Source organism: Ictalurus furcatus, chromosome 3 (genome assembly GCF_023375685.1).
Source record: "Ictalurus furcatus strain D&B chromosome 3, Billie_1.0, whole genome shotgun sequence".
In the NCBI taxonomy this organism is placed as follows: domain Eukaryota; kingdom Metazoa; phylum Chordata; class Actinopteri; order Siluriformes; family Ictaluridae; genus Ictalurus; species Ictalurus furcatus.
In genome coordinates, this window is record NC_071257.1 from 31,939,762 (window position 1) to 31,962,643 (window position 22,882).

At 41.0% G+C, this 22,882-nt stretch overlaps 1 protein-coding gene across 3 annotated transcripts in view; it reads left to right on the forward strand.

Moving 5' to 3' along the window:
- The first annotated feature begins 336 nt into the window (after window positions 1-336).
- Window positions 337-22,882, forward strand: part of hhip (hedgehog interacting protein) — a 34,318-nt gene continuing 11,772 nt past the window's right edge. The window contains exons 1-8 of one of the 3 annotated variants that reach the window (XM_053622073.1): window positions 337-1,281; window positions 5,304-5,496; window positions 10,922-11,078; window positions 12,888-13,089; window positions 19,243-19,394; window positions 20,039-20,212; window positions 20,472-20,615; window positions 21,954-22,075. In XM_053622073.1, the coding sequence (XP_053478048.1) occupies window positions 1,030-1,281; window positions 5,304-5,496; window positions 10,922-11,078; window positions 12,888-13,089; window positions 19,243-19,394; window positions 20,039-20,212; window positions 20,472-20,615; window positions 21,954-22,075 (1,396 nt within the window). In that variant the 5' untranslated portion in view covers window positions 337-1,029. Of the gene's footprint in view, window positions 1,282-5,303; window positions 5,497-10,921; window positions 11,079-12,884; window positions 13,090-19,242; window positions 19,395-20,038; window positions 20,213-20,471; window positions 20,616-21,953; window positions 22,076-22,882 lie in introns of all 3 variants that reach the window. The other 2 variants (XM_053622074.1, XM_053622075.1) reach the window with 2 other exon arrangements.

The following is a 22,882-nucleotide window of genomic DNA, read 5'->3' on the forward strand; positions in this document are numbered from 1 at the left end:
TCCTGATTTAACTCATCATCTCATTAAAAAGTTGTTGTTGTTTTTTTTTTTGTTTGTTTGTTTGTTGTTGTTTTTTTAAACAAGGAAGATAATAAAATTTAAAGTGTAGAATTAGGACTCCAGGACCAGGCTTGCGAAACATGCTTATACATTTCACACTAACCTCTCTGTGACTTTATTTTAACACACTAAAAACCCCTTAAAATGTGCAGTGCGTGTGGAACTTAAGGATCTGGATGAGGAAACACTGCTCTAACACACCCTAAAACACACTTACACACTCCAACCCGTTCATTTTACACTAAGCCCTTGCTTGGAGGTGGGGGGGTGGGGGGATTGAGGGGGGGGGGTGTTAAATGGGTGTGTTAGAGAAGGGGATAACAGTAACAGTGTGCCGGATTGCGACACGGAGCAATCAGACCGACCCGTCCCAACAGGTAGCACACTGCGCGTTCGCCTATTGCGCGTTCTCGTCGACGCACGTCATCCGGCTCGCTTCTCGCGCGCTGGTTAAAAAGAAGACGGAGACGGAACGGGACAAGCACGTGAGCGCGCGGAAGGCATCGCGGGAGAGTGAGAGAGAGAGAGAGAGAGAGAGGAACACACACACACACACACATACACACACACACACGACTAAACTTGGTGCTTCTTTTTTTTTTTTTTTACGCACTACTTTAACGGGATTTAACTTTTACGCGCGAGGAAACCGGCTGAGATTATTTGTCCGGATGAATATACTTATTTTTAATCGCGTTACATTATGAAAGAACACGTTTTTCACGTGTCGGGCGAGCCTAAACTGCACTTGTAGACTAATTTATTACCGTGAAGTTGCTGGGTGATTCCCCCTTCCCCCCCACCCCTCTTGATATACACTTGATATTTGATGCGAAGTTACTTTATGCATTTATAATCATAAATCAATAGAGGACTGAATAAATTATTTAGGGGAAAATAAAACTTTTCTTGTAAGTCCGGAGCAGCTGAGCAACTCTCTTAGAGCCGTTATATATTTATTTCTCTGCAATGAGGCATCTGAAGTTCGTGCTCGTGTTGGTGATCGCCGCCGCCGACCTGTGGGAGTGCGCGGACGCCAAGTGGGGCGACAAGGGCGAGCTGAGTCCGCGGAGGCGGAGATGCTACGACGGAAGTCTGCCGAGACGCCTGAAGAAGAAGGAGCGCAAAGTAGCCGGCGGCGCTGGAGACGTCTGTTCCGCGCTCTACCCACGCGCCTCGTGCTGCCCGAGCCGCAGAGTCCCGCACCGGACAGACCCCACGGTAACCCACTCACGCGCACATGCTTGTTTTACGCTCCTGTCATCCTCGTGCTGTCCAAAGTGTACTCCTGCTCTCACACACCTGGTCATGAATCAGGTGTGTTAAAGCACTCATATACATGGACGGCGCGTTGTTTCACCTAGTTCATCTTCATGATGTCTTACAAGCATAAAATGAGCTCGTGGTGTGTGTGTGTGTGTGTGTGTGTGTGTGTGTGTTGTTTGTGCGCTTTTTGGATGCATTTCCATCTCTGCTTGCCACTGCGTAATCATCTTTGCGCATACATCTCATTTAAAAGTCATAAGAATAGATATGGATTAACCTCTAACCTTTACCTGTAACCCAAACCCTAAGCTTTGTAACATTTCAGTGTAACATGCAGTCTATTTTTAAAGGCTGAATGGTGTACAGGTGACTCATCAAACTGAAAGCATTCTGCAAAGCTTTAGATTTGATTCGATCATTATGTGTGCTCATATATATTTAAAAACCGAGTCAAACGCTAACTCGTAACCTTTGTAACAGATTGAAAGTCATGTAAATGGTGAGTCTAAAAATCTCACTTTATTTCAATCTCACCCCCCAAAATAAATAAATAAATAAAATAAGGCGTTTTTTACTATTATCACTATTAATGATAGTTCTGTGAGGCTCATAGGAATATTAAAAAATAAATAAATAAACTTAATCGCAGGTTCATGCTGGTTTCATCCGTTGTTTTAGACATGTTTGTGATGTGTGGTTCTGCATTATTTCATGGATGTGCTCAATGTCCACGTCTCAGTCTTGTCCTGTTTTATAAATATTCAGTCATTCTTCCCTGACTTGCGTTATTCACTAACTAACACCTGAACAAATCCTGTCTAAACACCTGATGTTTCCAGAACAGGTTTCTATTTTAATGCAGATTTACATTTCTAATTGCCAGTTCTTTTGCATGAGCAAACTGGGTCCCATTGGCTCCATGCTTAAATTCAATGATGGAACAAATAAAAAAAAACAACTTTTGTGATTCTATAGCGAATTCACAGAAGAGAGAGAGAGAGAGAGAGAGAGAGAAACCTGCCCCTTTTCTCATGTAAAAGGCCTCGGTCGAGCAACCCATGTGGCTGGGTGGCATTACACTCTGGTGGAAAAAAAGCCATATTGCATCATTTCATTTGCTCAAGTCATGCAAATAAGAGTGGTTCTGAATGGAACAAAAACAGGGAGTGGACATCTCCTCCTCCCCGCTACACTGCCCACACACGGAGCCTTTTGAGCCGATGGCAAAAGAATAACAACAACACCATTGTGTTTGTTAGTTTCACTAATGGCTGGACCTGGAGAACATCACTCTCCCGAGTGCGCGGCCCTGGCCAAGTGTTAATGCCGTGGGGAGAGCGTTTGCCCTGCTCCCCCACCCCCCTCACAAACTTACACCTATTCCCCCGAGGGACCAAAAGTGTTTGGCTTAAGCCCTTAAACACCCACCAGAGCTGAGCCGGCTCCTTTAGAGAACCAGAAAGTCATAGAAAATTGTTAGGTTAATGTAATTTCGCAGCAACAGACTCCGATCATATCTGCGCATCTTGTCTGGTGCTGTTTTTGTAAAACCTCCACTTGTACACACTCCCAGCTATATACATGACGTAATGTGACTCCTTGGCCTATTGGTTGCCTCTTACCATGTGGCCTTGTGGGACTTCAGCGGCCTCCATTGTGTAAGGGTGAATGACAAGCAATTGTTTTCAAGTGTGTCTTTGTGTGTTTATATGTTTGTTCTGGTAATCTCACTGACAAAGGGAATTGTGCAGATCTTAATAAGTAACCCCAGCAGCTGCAATATCACTCTGGTCGATCTTGGTGATTCCTGATTGAAAATTTATTTATTTTTTTTTAAACTGATGCTGGCAACGATAAAACAAGCCCTACGCAACATTTATTTCGGAAATCAGCTCATAGGATATGCGCTGAACAGAACTTTTTAAAGTGCAAAGGGATCAATGGAAGGTTTGAAAGAAGTTTATTCCAGGTTTAGTGTTTGTTTAATGGGTCATTTATAACATTGCTATTAATGTTAACCTTGTTGTATAACTTGGCCTTCTTTCTTGTTAAGTAATGGAAGCAATATATTCATGAAGGAACTTGACAGGAATGACGCCTGACTTAAAAAGACTGAAATCTGCATGACTTTCACTGATGGTTTTTTTTTTTTTTTTTTTTTTACCCCTCTTTAGGAAATGCTTTCAAATTTTAGAGCACATATATGTTTTTTTTTCCCTACCCCAACAAACAAAGGTGCTCTTGTTTTTGGTACGGGTGATGGCATCACTGGAGCCTATCCCAACAGCATATGGGCGCTGGGCATGCTTGAGAGCGCACAAATGCTCCTCTCCGTGGACCATGTGCCAGTCCACGGCTCACTAAATCAATGGGCAATTTAGAGCAGGAGAACGGGTACTCACTGCATTGGGGAACCAACCAGAAGCACCAAACTGAGACAGGAGAGAAGCTTGAGATGTTTGCCATTATGTCACAGGCAATATACCTATTCTATGTTGGAGAATCTGAATGGTTTTAACTTCATTTTCTGGCATATGATCTACATAGAATTGCTTCAGTGCACCCTTAGAATTGTATTTTCAGCAGGATTTTAAGTCAGTTTCATCCTAGTATCCTCTTACTTGTGTAACCACCGACCACTCAAATGTCTTTCAGTGCTCATTTGGCTTAATTATAGACTTAATTATAAAGTTAAAACCCCAACTTTTGTGGCTGTAGGTTCCTGTTTAAGAGGCTGGGGGCAGGCCACAACTTTAATTGACTTGGACAGACTGCTAATTTGTTGATCCCAGCGGTGGAATGATGTGCCTGTCTATCTCTAAATTGGTGTTTACACACAGACCTCACACAGAGTAGGCGAGTGGTACCAGGCGGCTGCTGCTGGGCCACAGGCGCGCGCCTGTGGAGGGGAGGCCCATTACACTGTTGTTTTATTACAGCTAATTTGTTACGTAAATAAGCCCGCTAATTTTCTCGGCCCCAATCTATTTGTTTGCATTTGTTTGCTGACTTAAAAGAACGTTTAGGATGGCACTGGTGTGTTTTTTTTGTTTGTTTTTTTTTATCCACTTCGCCTTACTGTGTTTGGTTTTTTTAGCATGGCATGCAGCCAGCAAGTGATGTGCAATTTTAGATTGAACTGATTTAAATTGAACTGTTTGTCACGGTCTACAGTACAAACAAATCTTTATAGTGGATCAGCTTCATCAAGTGGCCCTGGAATGTTTGTGAATATAAAACCATGTATTCTAAAAATGTAAATCAAATAGTTGGTTTATTCTGATGTGAAGCACTTGTACTGAGCACTTAGACAATCAGATTCACCTCAAATCCAGCAAGTCTTAAAACCCAATGAAAACTCATCCTAATGCCACTCAGACTCATCCCAAAGCCAATGAGAAAAGCCAGTGTGACTCAACACAATGCCAATCATGCTCTAATCAGGCTCTTCCCAATGCCAATCAGACTCACCCCGCAAAAGCGAGCAAGATTCAAAAAACAATGAGGTATATTCCAGTTCCGAACAGACTCACTCAAAAGCCAGCGAGACTCAAAAGCCAGAGCCTCATTCCAATGCCAACCAGACTCTAATGAGAAACTAATGCAAAATTATCCAGAATCACCCAAAAGCCAGTGAGATTCATCTCAATGCCAATGAGACTCAAAAGCCAGAGCCTCATCCCAATGCCAACCAGACTCTAATGAGACTCTGATGCCAACAAGACTCACTCCCACTGTCCATGGGACACAATGTAAAGCTAATTGGAATCACCCAAAAACCACTAAGGCTCCAAAAAGCCAGGTAAACTCACCCCAAAGCCAGCAGGACTCACCCCAATCAGACTCACCTGAAATCCAATCACCAAAAAGCCTCAAAGCCATAGTATCAAGTCAAACACAAGTGTTCAGCTTTTATAGCAATAATGTTATGAGAATTCTAAAATGTTGCTGTAATACTGGTTGCCTGATCTCCTCAGATCTTTTCCACCAATAACACGGAGTGTTCCAGACTGCTGGAGGAGATCAAGTGTGCCCGCTGCTCACCAAATGCCCAGATGCTCTTCCACTTATCTGAACAAGAGTCGGCACGACACCGTGAACCAGACCTGCCACGTCTTTGCCTCGACTACTGCCAAGAGTTCTACTATACCTGTAGGGGACATGTACCAGGTAACACAATCTGGCACAAAAACACTTCAAAGTAAACCATATTTGATGCTTCAGAGCTGTTTATAAGACCATCACGCAATGTTTGCAAACCTTAAATGGCAGTGTGGAATTGTACTGCACTCCAATTTGTTCCCTAACCAAAAACGAACCAAATGTTGTAACACAAACGGCTCCAATTCCGTGTTTATTCGAAAGGTTTTTTCACTGTATAATACAGCTCCTAAGCTCCGATACTCAGTGAGCACATGCACGTTTACAGCATGCATGCTTAGCCTAAAGCCAAAGGGAAAGACGTCAGAGCCAAACCCTTTCCAAATGTTTGAATAAAATCCCAGTAAAGGTTAGAATACAAGGATTATCATTCCACAGATGCTACGCAAAGACACTGCGCGAAAGGTATTGCCTTATCCCACAGCAGCGGCCACTGTTTATGGGTCACACACATAAATATGGTGCTGGAGGCTCCTGCCAAACCCTAACAAGCTGACTGAATAGCCCCGGCGTTCAGGACATACTGCTTGTCTTTTTCGCCACACAATGCCATCCCACATGATGCTTTAGAATGGTTCTCTAAGCTGCTCGAGCACTGCCGTTCTGAGCTTCCACTGAAAGGATTATGTGAATGTCTAAATATTACTGCTTTTTGGTAGAATCTGAAATACGGCAGAATCGTCTTGGATTTCACGGTACTGTTTTTTTGTTGTTGTTGTTGTTTTAGTTTGTCTTGGATAATTTTGTTGAATATGCATGAGCACACATGCAAATCTCATGCTTGCCACAAACCAGAAAAAAAAAAAAAAAAAAAAAAAGCAGATTAAATTCACATTTTTTAAGTTACACAACATATAAATCTAGCATGTGTAAATCTTCAGTGTTCGCACAGCGGACTTCGACCATAATCGTTCAAGTCATATCTCTTTAGTGTAAGCAGTCATGGACCAAGTGGTGTTCTCACACGCTGTCAAGTCGCAGCTGTCAGACACACCTCAGCACCCATGAGTGGACACACACACACACACACACACACACACACATACCTCAAACAAAGTCAGACGATCTAGAATGAATAGATGTGATTGAATGGTTTAATGATGAGTTTCTTTTTTGTATTCCTGGCAAGCGGCTGCGTTTACGTCAGTGGAGCCCGGGTGCACGTGTATGACTAAGGTCTAGACATGACTGACCCTGACACCTTGCCCTACTGCACGATGCGGCGGAAAATACCAGCTGTTTTACGACAGCCATCCGCTTCAGTGGTTTGTTTATCTTGGTGGTGCATTCGAGAAAGTCTAAACAGTGCGGGCTTGCTGCCCAGCAGAAATAAGAAAATCGCAATAGTTAAACGTCAATCAGCTATTGCAGGGTTTATGTTTTCGGCGTAGTATGAATGGCATTAGGAACAAACTTCCTGTGGTTGCCTGGGTGTGTCACTGTGCAGGGCCGCAACTGTCACTGCTTGGTGCATTCCACCATACGGGATGGTATGTAGATTAGACAGGGGCAGATATGCAAGCAGGCCACACACATACACACTTATACACACATACACAAATAAATCAGTCATCCTAAACATATTGTCGGTCAAACATACTGAAAACGATCGATGCAAAACTGTTATGGTAAGACAATCTGAAAGCAGTAAAGACTAGAGAACAGAAGTCCACAAACCTCAGTGCTCCTCCTCTTCCCTCCTCCCCTCTCCCTCGCTTTCAAAATCAGCATATGTGGTGACGAATGACACATTTATTTTTCTACAAAGGTTGTGTATATGTAAAACTGCTGAAGTGCATCAAGATGTCAAGTACTTTGGGTGGCCACCCAGGTTGCTCTGGAAGATAACCAGATGGAAGTATAACCATAGAAGCGGCAATGTGGACAGAGTCTCGCTCTCAGGGCAGTACAATAAAACTAGGCCGTACTGTGTGGACGCACAGACAGTGTGTGGCCACATAGTAATTTTGGCATATGTTTAGGGAAGTTGTTAACCATAAATGGCCCAAATTAGAACAGTTTTTTTTATCATGTACATATAATTTATTTTCGAGTGAACACTTCTATATTCTGGGCCTTTTCCCCCCAGAAAGGATTCTGCAGTTTCTTATAGAAGACTGAAAGAAAAGGAAAACTCTCCTTCTCTGAGCTATATAGTAGTATCGTAAAGGTCAGAGCAGTGTCGAAGGCGCAGTTGTTATTTATACTTTATTACTTCACTATGATCAGCTTGAGTCTGTAAGAAATAAACTTCAGGGCATGGTGTCATAGGAAAATAATCAACGATGGGATGATGTGATATCGCTCGACGAGAAGTTGATTCTTTTCCAATAACAGCAAGTGTTTTATTCCTCTTATACCATTTTATTATTCTCTAAAGAACAACACATTGTATTTTTTTTTTGTCCATTTACAGTTACATTCAGTGTTGTGGAATGTTCCCAAATAGCTATAAAGTTGATTGTTTTCCAATAACAGCACATCTTGTAGTGTTTTCTTTCTTTTCTAAGACCGCTATGTGCCAACGATTCCAATTTTTTAATTGTTAACGAATATCGTCTTTTTCATTCATTTATAGTTGCATTTAATTGTCTTGACAAAACAAGTTCATTCCTGTTCATTAAGTTAATGAGACAAAAATAAATTTCAGTTTGTCATTTTAACGAGAGAGATTTCCTCTCAGAAAACTTTCTATCCAAAAATTTTAAAATATATATATTTTTCATCCCTGTGTGAATTGTAAAGTAACGTATTACAAAGAATGCAACCTTGCAGCCAGACCTATTGTCAGAGCGGCTGTTATAAAAACCATTAATCACCCCATTGAGAATTTAAACTGACTGTGGTATAAGGTGAATTATGGAACTACATTGCTAATGTGCTAAATACCATGACTGTATACTAGCTTCACTACCAATTACTGCACCGTAGTATCAATAAAAGTAGCAATTTTCCTGCTAAACTAATTAAGTCGTTAGTGGCCCTGGTCACTGGTTAAGCACCTTGATTTACTTGAGGTTGCTAATGAGTTAACTCACTCTGACACCAAACTAAGAAGAAAAAAAAAGACTGGAAGTCTGGATTGTGTAATGTCTACTGGATCCTTATCCAACTTTGCCCAGTTACCATAAATGTTGGACAGAGCTGAGGAGATGTTAAAGGCCATATGTCTTTAACTTTTCTCTCCATAAAACAATCTGTTGTCTCATATGTATTGACTTTATGTCATGATATTGATGATGTATTTTAATGGTAACAGCAGTAGTAATCAACCGGTCAATCCTTTTGGACAACTGGCCATATTTGTTTTCACATATCTACAATTCATACACTTGGCTGACGCTTTTTATCCAAAGCGACTTAGAATCAAGACAGGATACAACTGAGGAGGCAATGCTGGGATTTAAACTCACGAGTTTGTTAAACTCAATAATTTAAACTCAAGAATCTGTGTGTTTGCTTGTATTGATGTCATTAACAACCTCAAACACTTCAAGGAAAGGTTATTAATTAGCACTTATCTACATTCTGAGACTCCACAGAGGTGCCCTTTTCTACAAACGGTAGCTTTTACGGGCTTCTTATCTATCCTTCAGCACCAGAGACACCCCAGTCCAGTTCCAGACTAGGTAGTATCCCCATAAAGGCATTTACTGCTTTGCCTCGCTCCCTCACACCGCTATGACTCAACACTAGCACTAGCAGGCCTGAGATAACCAATTGTGCGTGGGTGGCATGGCTGAGTGTGTATGTGCGTGTGTCTTTGATCTCCTTGTTGTGTTTAGATGTTTAGGGATATCCTATCACCTCAGTTGTTCGTGTGGTCACCCCCAGCACCAACACACACACACACACACACACACACACACACACACAAACACATACTCCTCAGGCGTTGCAAAGGGGCTTGGCAAAGATGAAAGTAAGGAGGGAAGTGTGTTTGTGTTTCGATCACTGGTGTATTTGCTCTGCCCTCCCAAGCAGACACTCATCTCCGTGAGGGTTTAGTTAAGAGGAAATCACCAGCCCGCTTGTTTGTAGGTCACTGTGGAGCTTTTAACAACCTGCATTCTTACAAACTTCACCGTAAAGTCTTACAGTGTAGGCCATGTTTAGGTTAGGTTTTTTCATTCCCACTTTTTCACAAGTTCTCCGTGTTGTTGGCTTTTCACATCCTGAGAGATTTATGTTGGCTGTTAATAGAGAAATAAATCAGCATGTTTCCCCCGATAGCAAGCACGCAAATCGAATCTGAGATGCACAATCAATCAAATTTGGGTGTACATTCATCATTTATTTGAATTTGACTGACACGTTCCAGATGAGAAATGTGCCTCAGAGTGAATCTTTGACAAGTTTGAGTTTGGCATATTTAACGCTGTGTTTAAACCTTCCACATGTGTCTAAAAGAGGTGTGCAATATCTCTCTGCTGTGTGTGCTGACAGTTGGGAGATTCCAAGATTGTGGTGTCATTAAGCCTTTGTAACTCTAAACTTTATTTTTATGAGTTTTGAACACTGGATCTAAGAAAACAAACATGTAATCATTCCAAAATGTTAAAATAACATTTTTACATGTTTTCTTTCCTGGAGACAGCTGCCCTTTGTCTCTTACATGAGAAACAGGGTTGAAAGTAACAGTTCTTTTGCATAATACTTAATATTTGCTAATAATAATTAGCAAAGACACATAATGGGGTTAACTAGCCGTTATTTTTAATGAATAATAATTTACTTTCGATTTATAATTTAGCTGACCTGGTTGTACTTTCAACATGTGCTTGTGAGTCAATAGCACTATGCCTGAAAATAGAGAAGAAAGAATGAGAGAACTTATTTTTCTTCTTCCCATGATCGTTAAGAAATTCTGAAGTTTCCACCTCCTGTTACATCCTGTTGAATATGTGGAATTTTGTGGAATATTTCAAATATTTCTTGGGCTGAACGTGTTCATGTAGCAGTCAACGTTGTAGAACTAAAATGTTCATTTTATGAGATATTATATGATTTTCTGAAGCGTTATATTGATTACTTTTCAAGGTAAATTGTAACTATAGTTGTCTAAGACAGGTAAGACAGGTCTTTTAACCTTTACGTTCCATACATATTTGTAAATGTAATATCAGTGGCACACGAATGGCACACCTATCATGGACTCAGCCAATGTTGTGGATTATAGGTTTATGAAACAAATATTACAGTGAGATTTATAAATGTTAACGCTAGCATCTCACAGTGTCCAACCAGTGCACCATAACCACAGATGGGATTTAGCTTGAGCCTGTGGTGAGACGTCTCGAACTGTGTGAGCTTGCCTTGGGAACAGCTTTAACTACAGGGGATTCTGCTGGTCTTGGAGGCGATGACATCATCCTCTAAGACTGGCGTGGTGTCTGTTTCGGGCTGAGCGCAGTTGTCTGTCTGTGTTTGGCAGAGCTGTTCCAAGCCGATGTAGACGAGTTCTGCCAATACTACGGGAGACGGAATGGGGGCCTGTGCTTTCCCGATTTCCACCGAAAGCTACTGCATGGGCAGGACTCCAACTACTTGGGAGATGAAAGAATAGAAGCGATCAACAGGTATGTATCAAAGTACGTTCAGATTTCGGCTATTTATTTCGTTTTGTTTTCTTTAAACGAGACCAATCCTGGACATTCATAGATTAGAACATGTTCTAAACATTTCTGCTCTGCAGCATCGGTTCAGAGTTTATTCCACACTGATGATTTAGAAAATTTGTATTCATCAGATGATGAATACCAACCCTTATCAGCTCATCTCGTCTGCTTTTGCCAGATAAGAGCAGAGGTCACTAATATCCCAACATGCATGAATGAGCCTACATGTAAAAAGATTCCCGCTTGTGCTTTCGGCCTGGCTCGATGCCCCCTCCTTCCCATGGTCGAGCCACATTTGTTTGTCTAGTGCTGGTTTAGCCAGCTTTAAGGGCACAAAGAAAGTGCTTATACTGCTCTTGCTCTGATCTGGACCAGTGGGCTTTGAAGCTTATGTGAAAAGACATGGTGAGGGCTCGTCTCTAAAAGCAGCAATCTCAGCTGATAGAATCAGAGGAGTACCAGAAACAAGGTTTGTGTTTTGAAAAATGGTTTAGCCTAAAGACCTCAAATGTTCGCTCACATGTTGAGTTTGAACCTCAGGGTTCTGATATGGGATACATCAGTTTAGTTTACATTTGCTTCAGAACACTTTAATCCATCTCTGATTTTTTGCCAAAATATCTTTCATTTGTTCAGTTCTTGAGGCCGGAGCAATGAGTAAACACTTTAGGCATGTGCACTAATGTAAAATATAAGTAAATAAAATATCCATATTTGCATGATATTTATCAGTGTTATGAACGTAATGAATCAAAATGTCAGTATCAGATTCATCTCCTTGGGCATTCCTAAAAGTAGGGCAAATACTAGCATCCATGTTACTGACACACTTGGGGGTGTGCTGTTATAGGAAAATGATCGCCGCTGTGATACCCAAGTTGATTATGCCTCTATAACAGCATATCCTATAGTGTTTTATACTTCTTATACTACATCCAATCATTACAGACTTTTATTTGTTAATGAATGCGATCATTTCTGTCCATTTATAGTTATTTTTAATGTTGCAGATCGTCCGCAAAACACATTAGATCCTGCCATCACTTGCAGTTTATCACCTTTAACCAGTCATTTCTTCACCAGCCTCTCTCTTGAAGTCAGTAAGGCAAAAAATGCAGCTTGTCATGTTACAGAGAAACCAGAAAACACAAAATGTCCTGTCCTGAAGACTTTTCTGACACTGACTTTGCTGAGACGCCTTCCATAAATGTAAAATAAACGGTTTATTATTAGCTATAGATTATGTGGTGCATCCTCCCTACAAGTCACTATAGAAACGATAACATAGTAGAACGAGTATGTTCATATAAACCTGCATCTTGTAACCAGAACATTAATTAAACATTAAGAAAATGAATCAACACCTACTGACCAATCACATTCCAGCATTCTACAGTACTCTGTTATAAGTCTTATATAAAAACCCATATCTTGTAACCAGAACATTAATTAAACGTTAAGAAAATGAATCAACACCTACTGACCAATCAGATTCCAGCATTCTACAGTACTCTGTTATAAGACTTATATGTTATAAGTCTTAGTTTTTTAACCACATCAGATCTGATGTCTGGTTAATGGAACACATCTTTCACACCTTGGGAGTTCCTTCACCTGCAGTGAGCTTCTATTTCTACAGTAAATCTGCTCATATTCTATAGCAGTCAGTATTATAGCAGCATTATAGCATGGATTAAACTATTTCTCGCTGACTAAATAATAAATTGTTAAACAATGTTATAAGGCATTTAAATGATCTGACCGAGCCGCTGTCTTCAGCAGGAAGCATAAGCACAACTGCTACTGTGCTCAGGAGATCTTGAGCGGGCTACGTCAGCCCATGGCCGTGGAGCATTGTGGGGATGGATCGCAGCGCCTTTTCATCGTGGAGAAGGAAGGCTTTGTCCGCATCCTCACTCATGATATGGAGCTTCTTAAAGAGCCATACCTGGACATCCACAAACTAGTGCAAACTGGGATCAAGGTAAGAGACACAGTAGAATTACGGATGATATCAATGCTAGTGGGTGGAACACTGTAAAACATGCTTTGAGACACTGGATGGTAAAACTGTCCATTTTTTTTTTTTTTTTTTTTTTGGTTCTGGAAAACAGCACATTAGATTTTCAGCCAGGTTTGTACTATGTGTGGGGGTCTTGGAAAGCCTGTCGGATGTCGCTGTGACTGAATTCTGGCAAAAAGCAAAAAAGACAACAACAAAAAAAATCAGGTTGCAGACAAAAATGGGGTTTTTCTACAGTACCAACAATATAGTTTGACACCTCAACCATAAGTATAGTTCATGAAAACCCACCCAAAGAAAATTTGTTGCAAAGGGTAACAAGCAAAAATCAAAAAAGGCCCTGTTAATTAACCACATAATTATTTCTTATATGGTTATTGCATGGCACTGAATGATGCATTTACTGTTTTCATTCATGCATCATCAGTAACATCAGTTTAGCCTGTTCAGGGTCATGGATGTTTAAATGACTAATTTGTTTATGTTTTCACAAATAGAAAACAAATAAGCCACCAGAAAATATATTATAATAATAACTGCCGAAGTGGGTGGGGATTGGTCAGAATTCCTTTGGGAGTGGGTGGGAATGGGATTTAAAAAGTCCTGTGCGTACCTCTAGTATACAGCTTTGGTTGCAACAAGCTAGACCATCTGGGTTATTTCCCCCTCAAACAATAACTTTTGACTTTCTAGTGGCTCCTAGTTTGGAAAAAACCAAGAAGCATCACAACAAACATTTTATAATAATGAAAACTCATCATAGCAAACATAATATATTCTGTACATTTTTTTTTCTCACAAAAAGAACTGTATATACCCGTTTGTTTGTTTTTTCAGTATTGCTATGATGTGGTTCTCTGTGATGTTAGATACCTCGACTCAGTGAGGAAGGACATGGCTGACAATACCAGTATGCTCTGTAGAGCAACAGTAAACACACACATTCAGTGTCAGGCACGGTCATGCATAGTTTGGGGAGAGAGTAGAGGAGTGCTCCTTTGAAAACACATTGCTCTGCTCCATGGATTTGCTCCAGACAGGAAGATGTGGACATGTATGTGCTGAAGAGCAATTAGTACCTACTGGAGATCAATCCAGCCTGTCCTCCTATTATCAGGGAAGTCTGATCTCCAGAACGCAGGAGGTCATAAGGCAAATGCATTTTCAGTACATTTTCACATGGTTGAACTGTGGAGAGACGGACGAGGTTTGTACGAAAACCTAAGGCAAGACATTATACCTCCTACCTCATTCTTTGCCTGTTCCCTTCAGCCCTGGATCTTGAATTTCAAGCATTTTAAGCAAGGTATGGTTATTATACCAATATAATAGGACAGCATAGGATGATAGAAAACCCACTGGACAGCTACACATATGGTAGTGGCAATGGCAAAATGTAAACAAAACATGCTAATGAACAGAAAAAATATCCTTAGTACCTCACGCTCACTTTGATGGATGTTTGTGTTTATGCGAGCCCACTTTCTGCATTACATTGATTGATGTCATTAACAGAATATAGTGAATTTCTTTAATCACAGGTCTGAGGATCTTCAGCATATAATCTGACATGGACGCCACGTTTTATCACTCAGTCTGTTATAGAATTCGACCACGATTGTATTGAGATCATCTCGTATAGTGTGACAAGTAATGTTTAAAAAATAAATAAATGAAATTGCACAGTGTGCAGCAGACTTTAGAAGTAAAACAGAACGGCATAAGATACTGTAGGTTACATGTACTTGCAAGTTATTGTATATGCCCCTGCCAATAGAGACAACTTTATATGTTTAATTTCTGAGAAATAGGAGAATGTGGCCACATGATTATAGGATATCCTCACATACGTCAGCAGGAGCCTTGCAGTGTGCCACTTCGGATGTTTATCTGTCCCCATTACAAATGCACTCTGTTTAAAGGCATTTATTTGCAAAAGTGTCCCAAGATGGAGGAAGCAGTCGACGTTTGCACAGGAAGTTTACATCTGTCGCATGCTTCTTTTGCTTCCCCAGAGAGAGTGATTATGGGCTTCCGTGAATTTGACATGCGAACGCTTCGCTAGGAAGACCTTGTGCACCTTATCATAATTAAACATAATTGGCTGTGGATCCAATACTCATTACGTCAAAATTAGGGGAGTCTCAAGCCCTGGTAGTCCCCAAGAGTCCTATTCAGTGAAGATTGGCTGCTATCGTAGAGAGCTACACAGAACGGATGGTGTTTACACAAAGCATCAACAGGATGTTGCTCTCTTTGTGTACGCGGTAGGTCCCCTGGTTCCTTAGGAAAAGTAGATAGTGTTTTTATCACAACTTTGATTCTAATGTTCTATGTTTCCTCAAACCGTCAATCCTCCCGCTGCCAATTACACCAACTCAGAAACAATGCGCCGTCCACTATAGGGAGGTCCCTCAAGCGCTGTGGGTGTTCTCTGATTAAATTGTATCTGCTGTCTCTCCAGCCCCAAGGGCCCAGAAACACATGTATATTCCATCTCTATGATCATTACTCCTAATGATCCTTTTTTTAGGACTAACATAGTTTGCATTGTTGCCCTTTTGCCAAGAAACTTAGACACAATGATTCTTCTTGACCTCTTCATATATGAAGAGTCAATAACCAGTGTTTTCTTTCTCTGCAATTATTAAACCATCCTGCAATGTCGTTCAGCTTTCCCTCAGTGCTTAAATGGGACAATTAAACCCTGTCAGCTGACAACCAAGCCAACTGGCTAATCTGAATTGTTTGCAGTTTCTCAGTTTGCTGTTTGAAACTTATTCCTATTCAGCTGTGCATTGTGGGATAATGATCTTGCTCAGTTTAATCCTCCACGCCATCACAGCTGTGCAGTGTTTACCAGGTTAACCAGCTGCTAACGTTGCCTGGATTTGACAGAGCAAGACTGCGCTTAAGCACCGGTGCTTCGCCAATTAACTTGTTTTGGGTTTGCGTTGAGTCAAGCTTTTCCAGATGCCCAAATGAACTCCAGTCCTCATGGTGACATGTAAAGACCCGGAGCATGTGTTGATCTTTTAAAATATTTGTGTGAGGGAGATGGTGATTAAGAGTTTAGAATTGATTCATTGCACGTTGAATTGTTAGCAGCAAAAGCACGGGACTGCTCCGCTGTTGTGTCTGCTAGTCCGGGGTGCATGGCAGCAGAGATGAAGACATCTGTATGCAACGTGAGCATGGCTCTATTGCCAGAGTGAGGGCAGCCAGCTGCAATAAAGTATTTCTTGCTGAAGCAAATAGTTCATGGCATGTCATGCTCTCTGTCACACTACACACACAGCTGTTGGGTTTTTTCAGTCAGATGAGCAAGAAGGGCTCTCAGACCTGTCTGAGATAAGTACCCCAGCTTTGACAAATGGCCTTTTTCCTCCCCCTCACCCACTCTTTTTTAACAGATCACTTCAGGAAACGACCACTGCTGTCATCTCACTTGACTTAACTTCCCCCAGCACTGTCCTGTTTTCCAGAAGAAAGTTTAGCTCTTGAGGAATGAACAGTGTGGCCGAAAACATTATGATTTGCGGTCTTCCATACAATTTTCCATTGTACACCATTTCCAGCTCCAGTAATGTATAATAACAGGTGTATGAGTGTGTGTGTGTTTTGGAGGCGATGGAACACTAGATGTGTGTGAATCCAAAGCCCCAAGTTGGGGGATCAAGAGTTCAGGTAGCTTTTGAGGTATGCATGTTTTTTTCTTCTTCTTTCAATCAGCTCCTGGATAATGCTTTTTATGTAGGATTTCCCAAGCACACCAGGATCAAATGGTGCACTGCAGCAATGTGCAAGCTAAGCTATGTAAAACCTTGAAAACCAAAAACCAGAAAACTGCCAATGACTGTATGAAATTTAGGGGGAGTGTTGTGCAGTTTGTGTCTGTAGCACATCCCGTTCTCGCTTCCTGGCTCTGGTTCCACTACTGGCAGAACACTTGTAAGGGCAGGCTCTTATGGCCATTGCTTGCTTGCTTCCCTGAATCTGGATATTGTAAAACAGACACACACTAGATATGCTAAACGTCTGTTAGGAAGGTATTTTAAAGAAATTGGTGTTGGTGTAATGCACTTAAAGTTCAGTCTGAGTTAAAAAGAGAATCATGAAAGATATCATAGCCTGCTCAATTCCCACTAACTTGTGTAATCTGTTATGGTAGCTGTTACATAAGAAAGATATCTTACAATATGTCCAGCTTGTAAATTCCTGAGGAGGTTGTAAATACATGGTTGGAGTGTCTAGGCTTAAGATGGGGACTCTTGTGTCAGTGTTGCAATTAAGCAGACCTGTTCACTGGGTGCGAGTCTGCCAACAACTTGCCCCCACTGGTATTCCAACTCTTCAAATTATAAATGGACCACAATGGAGTGATTTTGGCTTCATTTCAGTACACTTCAGCTGTTAATTTGAATCCAGAGGAGTGGATCCTTCTTGCCACACAGTATCATCATTGGGGTTTGCCCCACTTGCATACTCAGTGGTCCCTGGCTGGAGATCATAAAAATCAGTGGAATTCCTGACTTGACCTCCACGTGTTTGTTTTTGTATTTGGGTCATGACATCAGTCTTACATTTGAATCAGGGGGTTCAACAAAGTAATAGGAAACATATTTACATTCATTCTTTCAATTGCATTGTACCTGCCAAATCAGGAACAGGCATTTAATAAAAATAAATAAATAAAACACACAAAAAAAGTCTTGTCGAGCTTAATGAGACCATAAGTCATTATTTATCTGTCAGCTTTCACGGCTTTCCCACACTTGCGGTCAAATTGAAAGGACTCTGGAGTGTGATTACTCGAGTCTCTGAAGATCTTTTACACTCCCCTCGAAAGCATTCCAGAGATGGTGCAGACTCGTGTCCGCATTTGTGCCACTGGCCTGTCCAACTTGGATTAGTTCAGCGCAGCCTAACAGAGCTTCTCTGACCAATTTATGGTCTGTGTGTTTTGGCTCATCCTGCGGGCTGAACCACAGAGTTAACTCAAGCAGTTCACAGAAAACCTCTCTTTACTCAATTCCTGTGAAATATCAGAAAGGAATGCCGCATAACTGACATGACGGCATGCTGTATTTGTTTATTGGACACGGTGTATTGGCTCACTGTGGGGTGAAAACACTCCTCCCATGTTACGTCCGATCCCAAAGCGCTAAATCTCGGCGATCCTTGTTCAAAAACAAGCTCGCCTGAAATGTTGTTATTCACACGTTCTGAACACATACGCCTGGCATTCTGTTCATTCTTTTTATTTGCCTAACAATGCAAGAAAGAGAGAGAGATGAAAGCACAACCTGATCGTTTGGTCAGGGATTGAAATGATACAGCTGCTTATTACAGCTGACGATGATGAGTAGACCACCAGAGTTGTGACAACTGATGTAGCTGCCCCCGGGGTGAAACAAAGGTTTACCTATTACACAAGCAATTTCATTGCTTTTCTAAACATGTTGCCAAGACAGTGGGAGTTGGCAGTTTGCTCCTTGTTTATTTTTATTTTTTTCCAATTCCTTTTTCCTCCCCTCTCAGATTTTGCACGGATTAAAAAACAGGGGGCGGGAGGGGAATTGGGTGGGGGTCGTGATGGAATAAGGAGGTGGAGGCCCACAGCTTGGGCTGAAGGACTCCTGGGCTTTTTGTGCTCTCTATGAACTGCCAGTGAGCTAATAAATTCTTTCAGCTTCTCACCGCTGCATTCGCGGATATCCCCCCAAAGATTACACACACAAATCACTAGTGTGGTGGAGGCTGCAGGGAGGGCCCAAGCATCATGGAGGGGCCTCGCCCCAAAAATGAGCCACACATAACCCAAAGGAGGACCAGAAAGAAGGGGGTTGCTGGGAGTCAAATGTTTTATAATTGTTTGTAATGCAGTAGTCAAGGAGGGAGAAAGGGGGGCGAGAATAAAAGAGAGCTGGAGCAAGAGGGCATGGGGGTAACTGGCTCCCATATGGAGCGAGCGAGATAGAAAAGGAGAGAATAAGAAAGAGAGGGACAGAAAGGGACATGGGGGGCCTGGCTTTAGGCCTGGCCCTACGCTGGCTTTTAAAAAAGGAACATAATTAACTTCTAGATTCTTTGTGCTCCCCATCTGACTTGCAGGGAGGAGATGAAAGGGGCTTGCTAAGCCTGGCATTCCACCCCAATTATAAGAAAAACGGCAAGCTCTACGTCTCCTACACGACGAACCAGGAGCGCTGGGCCATCGGCCCTCATGACCACATTCTTCGTGTGGTCGAGTATACAGTGTCCAGGTAACAGTCAGCCACTTACACACTGCTCACATCTCAGACTGACCAAGTTTGAGGGGTAGGAGGGAAATAAAATTGGTTTAATGATTGTTATTAAATGTTTCAGGATATGTGTGGTTTTGAAGCCAGGTTTTTGGCTGCCAAGAGTGTTGTAAAGTATTTTATGACAGTGATGGATGTTTTTATAGAGATTTAATGGCAGTGCATAATTAAACAATTTCATTGACTGGAATTCTTTTCTGCTGCATTGCAAAACATGCAGCAGTTAAGAAAGGAAACTTTAGTTTAATTATTGCATTTTATGACTAGTCTCAAAGCTTAAGCACATCAATATTGCAATCAAGAGTGATATATTTCATTCAGCACTCAAGAAAATAGAAACTGTGAATCATTAAAAGCTTTTGAAAGGTTTGAAGGTTTTGCAGTATTAGTATTTATACTATTGTACAGTTCCTGCAAATAAATATGCAAGAGGTAATAAATTCATAAATTGTAAATTCATTTCTCAGGAATTTATATAAACTTTATAGAAAAAATAAAGTTTGTCATGAGGAAAGACTATAGTCAGATCATTTGGCACAGAGAGATAATGGTACTTGATGAAATAGACTTAGAGTATATTGAATGTTCTCAATGTTTCTCTTAAGGAAAAACCCCAACCAGGTGGACACTAGGACCTATCGAGTCTTAATGGAGGTTGCTGAGCTCCACAGAAAACACTTGGGTGGGCAGCTGCTTTTTGGACCTGATGGGCTTTTGCATATCTTTCTGGGTGATGGGATGATCACTTTGGATGATATGGAGGAGATGGACGGATTGAGGTGATTCTACCAAAAATGTACAGCTGGAGCATCAGCTTCTAGTACTGGAGGGTCACAGTAACACATAGCAAACCCTTACATATGATAGAGCATTGAAAACACTAATCCTCACATTTTATAAATCTCTAAAACCATATGATCAGAATCCAACATTTGAGTAATGAGTAGTGACCTGTCAGTGTAGAATGTCTTTGACCTTGATATTAGCTACGTTCCTCTGATTCTGCCAACCTACTAAGAGAGAGATTTGCTGCTGCAGTGACTTCACTGGATCAGTTCTGAGGGTGGATGTCGACTCGGAACAATGCTCCACTCCCTACGTCATTCCAGGGGACAACCCATACTTCAACAGCACCAATCAACCACCAGAAATATTCGCCCATGGACTGCATGATCCTGGCAGGTGAGTGACAGTATGAGGATGCTTCAGAAGCTTTGAGTACAGAGCAGGTCATAAATATAAAATGGAGAACTACTGAGGTTTGGTATAGTCTATTCTCTAGAGCAGTGGTCACCAACCCTCCTCCTAGATACTTACCTTTCTGCAGGTTTCATCTCCAACCAAAATTTAACACACCTGTTTTAGTTGATCAAGAACTTCTTAAGGCAGTGATTAGATGGTCAGGTGGGCATGATTATGGTTGGAGCAAAAGTCTTCAGGAGGGTAGATCTCCAGGAACAAGGTTGGTGACCACAGCTCTAGAGCCATCTGAATTAAAGACATGGTTGCTTTCTGATGTTTGCTTTGGCTACTATTGCTATCTTACTGCTATATACTTGCTTCAGAGAGAACAGTTACATTTTATAATCTCTAAAATAATAAGTAACTATAAAGTAGTCTGTAACTATAGACAGCTGACAAATTAAAGGATCCAGTGGGTCTGTTATGCTGTGGGGGCATTCATTTATTGTGATGGCATGGTTAGGCTTGACTTCTCTGCTTAGAGGGAAATGTCACTGTAAATCAATTCAAAGTTCTTCTGACTGATCACCCTTAACCTATGATGAAACCTTTCTATTCTGATGGGCGTGGTCTCTTCCAGGATGACTCCACCCCCATCCACATGGCATGAGGGTTCACTGATGAGTATTTAAATCATGTAAATTATATGTTATGGCCATCACACTCACCAGATTTCAAGTGAACATAAAACCTATGGAAGATTTTGGAGCAATGTGTTAAGATAGCGCTCTCCACCGCCATCATCAAAGCATTAATTGAGGGAAAAATCTTTTGAAAAAACAATGTTCAACCCTCCAGGAATTTTCCAGAGATGAGGCCAAGGCATACTGAAGCTGTTCTGGCGGCTTAATCATTTGTCATCTGTAGGTTATCATCAAAAACTTTTCGCTTTCTGCTACAGTTCTGCCTTCAAATTCATAGAAACATTGAGGACTGAGTACAATAATGCCAAACTGAACAAATCTTGCATTTTTTTTTTTTAATGGAAATTTATTCACAGCAGATTTAAATGAAAAATAAAAAGATTTTAAGTTAGAATTGTTAGCTATATTACCTTATTGTAGTGCCAATGAAAAACCAAACAATTGTATATTTGGCACCATCCAAGTTTTGCTTGCTTGATTAAATTTCAATAATCAGAAATTGGGGTTAATCAGAATTCCACTGGTTTTATATCAACACTACTATAAGCAGAATATTTCACCCAGCTCTAATAAGTAATACACGCTGTATTCCTGCCATTGCCTAATAGCTGCCCTAATCAACATCCTGTCTTAGGTGTGCAGTGGATAAACTTCGCATGGACACCAATGGGAGCCTCCTGATCTTGTGCACTGATACGACAGGAAGAAACACAACAACAGGGAGGATCCTGCAGATCAGCAAAGGAAAAGATTATGGTATGTCTATCTATGGTATGTCTATAGTAGAGCTCTTAACTAGTTTTCATGTCTTTATAACCACATTAGCATTATTCAGGAATCAAACCGTCTCTCCATCACCACTCTTTCTAAAATAGTTCAGCGCTTTAATTTCTCATTTCTAGGTTACAATAATACATTCTTTCAGAATGTGATAACAAGGCCTTTGAGGCATCTCCAACTGTGGAGAAGAAATGAAGAACATAAATACTTGCAAATCGAAGGGGTTATGTAGTGTTGCCAGTGGAATGCACGTTTGTGTTCTTGAATATGATATATCGTTGTCAGACACAATTAATATGTAGATGGTGCTTTGGCACAGTTCAGAACAACCCATATGGTTGAGAGCTTAATAAGTACCAGAAGATCTGAAGAATGTTATTTCCTTTCAAATCTAAAAATTAGTTGTCTTAGATAGCTACATTTCTGCCCCCATGGGCAATGTTCATTCTAGCATATGGCCCCATCCTAGTATATTCCCCACCAGCACATGCCCCAAAGAAGGTCTACAAATTTGCAAATTACAGGTCCTTTTACACTATTAAAACATCACCATGCTGAAAGTATAGGTTCATTAAACAGCACTGAGTAGTTTTACAACACGCTGACTGCAACATTATAATACTGGCCATTCCCAAAGTGGCTATAACTTATGTTGCTATACACACTCTCTCAAACACACAGTACACAAACTCTTGTTAGAAACCGGACTCTCCCTCACACAAGCTGGATGTTAATGATGCCATTTTGTGAAAAGGAACACAGTCAGCTACACATAAAAAAAAA